The sequence below is a fragment of the Meleagris gallopavo genome, chromosome 4 (assembly GCF_000146605.3).
Source record: "Meleagris gallopavo isolate NT-WF06-2002-E0010 breed Aviagen turkey brand Nicholas breeding stock chromosome 4, Turkey_5.1, whole genome shotgun sequence".
In the NCBI taxonomy this organism is placed as follows: Eukaryota; Metazoa; Chordata; class Aves; order Galliformes; family Phasianidae; genus Meleagris; species Meleagris gallopavo.
In genome coordinates this window covers 14,002,304-14,009,526 of record NC_015014.2, presented here as the reverse complement: position 1 = coordinate 14,009,526, position 7,223 = coordinate 14,002,304, and the positions used below count along the sequence as shown (strand labels likewise).

At 37.1% G+C, this 7,223-nt stretch overlaps 2 protein-coding genes across 2 annotated transcripts in view; both read right to left on the bottom strand.

The window, feature by feature from the left end:
* The window catches only part of LOC116216604 (la-related protein 1B-like), a 15,996-nt gene extending 15,829 nt beyond the window's left edge, over positions 1-167 (bottom strand). The window contains exon 1 of the mRNA XM_031553256.1: positions 20-167. Coding sequence (XP_031409116.1) covers positions 20-167 — 148 coding nt within the window. The remainder of the gene's footprint in view (positions 1-19) is intronic.
* A 2,197-nt stretch (positions 168-2,364) lies between these two features.
* Positions 2,365-7,223, bottom strand: part of ABHD18 (abhydrolase domain containing 18) — a 23,054-nt gene continuing 18,195 nt past the window's right edge. The window contains 2 exon segments of the mRNA XM_003205446.4: positions 2,365-5,122; positions 6,089-6,251. Of these exon segments, the coding sequence (XP_003205494.2) occupies positions 5,071-5,122; positions 6,089-6,251 (215 nt within the window). The 3' untranslated portion in view covers positions 2,365-5,070.

The following is a 7,223-nucleotide window of genomic DNA, read 5'->3' as shown; positions in this document are numbered from 1 at the left end:
CGGGAGTGCTTCGTTTTACTCGGGGACGGGGCCCGCCTCGCAAACCGCATTAAAAGCTGCGTTAGACGGGACACGTGTAGCAGCGCTGCTCGAAAGCGGCCGGTCAGGCTGAGCTGCGCCACCAGACTGAGCGCGGAGCGCGTGCCCCGGGAGGCAGCGGCGCTCATCGGGCCGTGCGGTCACAGCTCGAGTTCGGCGGGTGGGGCACGTGGGGTTTTTATAGGCCTTTCCCACCCCTATATACGTGATTGTACGATACGATGAAGGTCTGACAACAATTCCTTTAAAAGCTAGTTAAATATTTTTAAAAGGAACGTTACAAATAACCAAATTTCTGGAGTTTTGCCTCGGCAGAAATACCTCTCATTTGAGACACCATTACTCTGCTTTACAGAGGTTATGTGGAGACAAACCGTGCCAAACTTAGCGCACATTGCTGTCACTGCAGATTTAAGCTGAAAACATTGGAAATAAGGGAGATCTTTTCTAGAAATACATTTACAAATGCTTCTGAAGCACTTTCTGTATAAGTGACGTGTCATTTTTCTTCATTTTTAATTGATAGCAAGAAAAAAGTGCAGTTACTGACAGCAAGTTTTCAAACACCTAGAAGCATTTTTCTTTGCAAGTAAGAGCTCTGCTTCTTCAGGTGCACAATGCTCACAAGGCAAGGACGTGCCAATAGCACATCACAGTGACAAATTCATTTGAAATAAAGAAAGAAAGGCAAGTGTTGCTAGCAAATAAGGGCATTATCTGCACACATTTACCTCTGTGCTCCTGAGGAGTATTTCCCACACTGTCAGTTCAGTACAATTTGCAGTTATTTGGTGTCCCAAACTCAAAGGTTAGACAGAGGCATTGAAGACCACTGTCAGAGCAATAGGAAAGCATAAAGCCCTACCTAGTCACTGGTAGAACAGCACTCCCCTCCCGCTTCCTTTTCCTTCTACAAGTGTTAGGGAGGAGGCAGCAGGTCTGCAGGGCAGCTAGGACATGAGGAACACTGCAGTACTGGCACCTGAAGACCAGGGAAAAGCAGGAAATCTGTTAAGAGTGGAGGAAAGCTGGGCAAGGAGCAGTAACATGGTAGCATTACAGAATAGCATTTTACTCATGTCATGGTTTTGCATGGGGAATGACATGCCTATAGACTATACAAACTTTCCTTCAACACTTTGTAACTTATCATTACAGCCAAGCTGACACAGAACCTGACAACTTAAGATAAAGAAAGCTCCCTGCCCCACCAACTGTAATTACAATCAACATGTATAAAGAAAAGTGATAAGATATATTAAAAATATTAATAAAAACATGTAGTGCCCCCAAAGCAAAAATACCACACCGAAAATCTTTATAATAAAATCTGCTATTTAAAGAGTCTCTATTTAAGTTTCTACAGCATTCTAGTAAAACAAAGTTAGGCTCCATTATTTGGTGCCAAGGTCTCTTTTTGACAAGAAAGGGTGTTTTGACTTTTAAGAGTAACACAACACAAATGATTTATCTTTGCTACAACACAAGCTCAGTGGTCACTTCTCAGGGACCTTTTTTGGACTTCAGAAGAAAAATTACAGAAAGCTCTACTTGACACCGGTTAGACACATTTCAAAGCTGCTTCTTCCAACTGCAAAGCCCACTTCCCACACCATTTGTCCCCCTCACGTTTTATCAAACTTAGCATGCTGAGGTGTTACTAGAGTCTTGAATTTTTAGCCAATGTAACTTAACACTGCAATACGATTGTGCTTTGGTTGCTGGAAACAGCTGGCAAACTGCAGTTAGATTGACTGTTCCAGTTCCACAAACCAAGCCACAACCGTTTTCCAGTGTTTTCTTTTTCTTTGTATATAAACATCAGCAAGCCTCAGAGATGCAAGGCCAGTAACATGCACAGCTATCTGTTCCAAGCAGCCTGCGTGCGATATTCCCATCTGTCTGAGGGACTACTGCTGATGATGAAGCCACCTCCTTTCACCTCTTGAATGACATTCCACCAGCCCAACGCTTCCTTCCCCCCACAGAGATGGAAGAACAGCCATCAACAATTACTTCCACTTCTGAGCACATTACAGCACAGTATACCCTTCTGTGGAGCACAGCAACAAGCTGGAAACAAGTTCAATGAAGCCATGGAGAAGCCTAAAATTAGACTCACTGTGATATCATAATTAGCTGATAGGAGCTGAATGTAGAAGAACATGAAAGCGATTACATTGTTTATTATGTAAAGCCTTTATCTTGTGCTGTAAATTAACTACTCTTCTTATGCTACAGTGCTAGAAGGAATATTCAGGAGTTAAAGGGTGACAGTGAGAGTCTCTCTTAATTTGTGTTGACAAGGGAAAAGACCACCACACAGCCGTTCTGTAGGATTTTTATTGAAAAACATAAAATTGAAAAATGATCAAGGTCAGTTTTACAGGGAGTTTAAGATATGCAGAATGGCTTACCTGCTAATGGGATTTATTGCAGGAACCTTATTCCAATATTTTTCTCAAGCAATTTCTGGATTTAATATCACATTCTCACTTAACATCAAAAATGGTTTGCTAATAATACTTTCTTAGGACTAACAGAATTTACTTTTAAAAGCCAATTTTCCTAAAATTAAAACACTGATGCAGCAATTTTTCCACCTACACAGTACACTTACACCTACACAGACGAGCTGATGGCCTCCTGTGTTTGATAACTGGCAGACATGAACCACATACATAATTTCATCCTTTTTTTTTTTTAACCTGAGAATTTTTTTTACATGTTTCTTAATGTACTCTCTTTTTTGACAACACTGCTTTAGTTACAGAGCAAAGTGTGATTCTCAATTGTTGGAGACTGATCCTTGACTACTTTCAAAAGTCTTTCTCAGAAACAGGAGTTACATTCATACATATCTGCTTCATTGCATAGTATGCCCTTTTGGAAAGTTCAACTCATTAATAACGTCATCAGAACACTAACCTCAGGATGTCAAGTTCCCATCAGTTGTGTAATTCCTAGTATCGTGCGCTTTAGAAATATTTATGTTGGCATGTTACATTTGTAGTGCAGAGAAGTTGATTTTTTTATGCTTAGTCCTGGCCTTATAAAATAATCTTTTTTCTCTTCCATTTATTCATGCCCTGTCCCTTGCCACCAGTTATCTCCCTTTCTTTCACAGCTGCAACAGAAATAGGACAAAGCACATAAATACATTTAAATGTAGCCATCCATGGAGATGCAAAAGATTTGGTGAACATCCGACAGCCTTCTTGTCAAACACCCTTAGTTGACAGGTGAGTTAATTATCAAGGTAAAACCCGTAAAACTTTCAGTTTAGTATTCAAGTATTTAATTTTAAAATTCAGAGCTTACATATTTCATTCCCAATCTTCCAAAATTCAGTATTTTAAGATTTTGAAACATGCTAGTCACTTGACACTCGCTTCCAATACAGATAAAAAACCAACAATGCCTAGCAGAAATGACGATAAAACACTTGAAACAATTTAACTTCCAACAGAATATCATTTTTTCAAATTTTCAGTACATTTTGATGTTAACTGCCTTTGGTTTTCACAAATTGTTGCATTCAGTTTTATCTCAATTTATCTGACCAGCAATACTAGCAGTTACCAGTTCTATCTGCCAGACACTGGAACAAATAGAGCTTTGATTGCTTCATGCACTATTAAAAACCATTATGGTAACCATGGAAATCAATAAAGTATATGATTTGAAAGATACGTAAGTCACGTATATCAAGAAACACCTAGATTTTTCTGTTTGTTTCTGTGTAACATCAGCCATTACAGTACTAAAACTAATATTGAAGTGTTTTGCCTTTCAACTTCCCTGCAAACTTGCTTTAAAAGAACGATGCAGGACGTTACCACTATATAAGACACGGACAGCTACCACACATAGCTGATTCATGATGACCTTTAATTTTACTTTTATTTGTTGGCATTTTTGATCCCAAAAGACGCAGCAGCAAATGGGATTTACTTAAATGTGTTCCTAATCCTACCTTTTTCTTTTTTTAAGGTCAGTTAAAAAAACTTTTGAAAAACAAGAAGTTAATGTGACTGTTTTGATAACCCTTAGTCTCACATATGTTCTTAACAATCTACAATATTATAACGTGTTTTTGCATATCAGCACTGAATGCATTTTAAAAAGGACCCCTGCTTTCAAGGAGATGTTTATAGCACCATATAATCTGCTGTTGATTTATCTGCTTAGAATCAGACTCTTTCTGCCACTGTTTATCAATAGAAGTTATTACACTATTATTCCCTTTATCAATTTAAAAATAAAATCTACTAGAAAAACTTCATTATCCAATTGAATGTATGTAAAAAATGAATTACCGGACACTCCATTTACAGTTATTCCAGTTCTGTAAAAACAATGAATAGCTACATGAGTCTTCTGGAATGGCACCATTTAATTTAACAGCAGAAAAATCTAATGGATGCATTGAATTCAAATGTCTCTCTCACCGTTCATTCAGTTTTTAAAAGCTTTTTGCAAGATTTAATTCTGCCTCATCCATTGTAGTTCATTTTCAATTCATAATAAGAAAAAAATCAGTGACAAATAAGAGGCAGAGTGCTGGCCAAGCCATATTAAAATGCAGTAGGAATAGCAAGTGACAAGGAAGCAAAAGGAAAACATGGTAGCTGGAACAAACTGAAAATACACTAAACGTAAGACAGCATCTTAGCCCCACAGCAAATTTTATATTCCATCAATATTTAAATTGGTCTGTTTTCAACAGATACACAACTAAGAATTTACACAGAATTGATACACAATGCAATAAAGTAAGAAGTATATGAACCATTCTTGCACTAACAAATGCTACCATTGCTCTTCACAGGTAAAGCTGAAGCATGTCAGAATGGCACTTGGTTGAAAGACGAGTAATATTGGGACTTGATCATTTTTTGTATTTGTTACCTACAACATTCAAAGTAACTGACCATCAACTATTCAACACTGCAAGAGGCTTGTCTTCCAAAGATGAGTTCCAATAATGGGAAATGAAATGAGATCAGTTTGAATCCATGACGAAGATTGTTAAACAGCATATTTCTGAAGAAAGCGGTCAAAAGCATCATAAATGGCTTGCCTAAAGCAGGAAGAAACAAGTTAATTGTAGATGTATAATTTAGGAACGGATAGACAAAATTGCTAATTTCCATTTATTTCAAAATTAAGCATATTATCACAACTTGAAAATAGCATTCAGAAAAAATATGGCATTATTTCCTTCATTTATATCTCACTTCAATCTAGTAATATGTTTCAGAAGTTACCCAGACTACTTACCATCTTTCACAGGAATGCAAGTTTCAATTGATGAGGATTTTTGTATTCAAATGTGTCAGGAAGTATGTCAGACATGCTACATAAATTATTTTTGAGGGTGATGTTTTAAAATAGCAGTAAGCTGGGAGTTCACATATTTCGAGCTGGTATATTGCTATTCCTTTCTGATGTTGCCTAGACTTCCTAAATGGGATGTACACTCAGTTGCTTATTTGTTATATTTTAAAATTAACACCACAAGTATTTACCTTTTAAAAACTAAGGAACTGCAGGTATATAAATGCATTTTTATAACTTATTTATGTAACTGACTCTAAGAGGTCGACACCTAGTATTATTAAGGCAAGACTTCGTGCAAGTACCACTCATCTGCAATAAAGCTTATGTTTTAATTCTAGTCTTCTGTGAGTAAACAGTTGAAGATAACACCTGCAAAAAGGCAACAGCTGTGCAACACAACGTAAGAGGTCACTGCTCAGAAAGTATTTTCTGGTGTCCAAGAAACAAATGAAGAACTATAGGAAAGCAAGAGCGATAATCATGACCTTATTGTCAAAGGCTTAGTGAACGATTTGAGATACATTACACATCATCCTCGCTCACAGAATAGAATGGTGACATCCTCTAGGATCCAATCATTTGATCTCACAAGCAGTGTTCGGTATTTGTTGCTTTAATTATAGACTCATTTGTTAGAAGAAAAGTGATCTCTCAAAAGTATAGTTTTAAGCTCTCTAATATTTTTATGATTTCCTGTCTACCTTACCTAAAGAGTCCTTGTTTGAAGAGGTAGGCACTGACATGACCTCCATTCAGATACCTTATTTCACACCCGGGCCAGATTTCTTGAAGACTGCGCACTCCAGTTCGAGGAATATACGCATCCTCCTTAGCTTGCACAACTATGATTAAACTGGGGTCAACTGGAACTAAAGAAAAACAGCTCAAAATTGAATTAATCTAAGATTAGAAAATGATAGAAATATTTTAGCTGAAGATTTCTGCTACAATATGCTCCCAATTACTAAAACAATACCAGTAATCTTTAGTCAAATTTTATTTTTATGTCTCCAGCAATGTCTAATTTTTAATGCTACAGTAGTAGAAAATTGTCTTTCTCCTTAATGACAAAACTCTATAGCATGCAGGTCAGTTTTAAGAGAGCTACCCCCCTCGCCCAGGGAAAAGAACTAGAAAAAAGCTGAAATTCAATAGAGTAGAAGCTTTGTATTATATTTCCCTCAGAGAGGGAGAAAAAAAAACAACCAAAAACTTTTGATATTAGAAGTCAGACAGCAAGTGCAGTATGTTCACTTTCTTTTCTGTTTCCTACTTCTTTTTTCTTTTGTCTATAGCATGAGGATCCTAATACATTGTTATATGGACTTATTACTTATCACCACAATTGCACTAATCTGATTATCAACTGGAATAACACTAAAATAACACAAAAGTAGAGCACAGACCACCACTCTCTTCAGAAAAATACATGTGGTATGGCAGATAGTGACAAACTAAGGCATTTGCAAGTGGAGGATCACAAAAACTTTCTTTTCAAATATAGTAAATCATGAATAGAAGATATACAGTGTTAAGGTAGATCCCATCTTTTCCTTCCATTTTCCATGAAATCTGAACATTAGGTGGATTTCCGGATCTCCTCTACAGATACACGTCAAGCATACCCTGGCAAGGGATGCAGTATCTCCCAGAGCATCAAGAGACCTGAGAGACAATTGGGACAAAGGACTACATCACCTTAACAAGCTCACTGAGATCACACATCCTCTTAAGTTTCAAGAAAGCTCAGTGCTTTAGCTAAGTGATACCTGCATAAGCGATTAGATATAAAAGAACATCTGTAATTAGAATAAAGTGTGTTTTTTGTTTTTGTTTTGTTT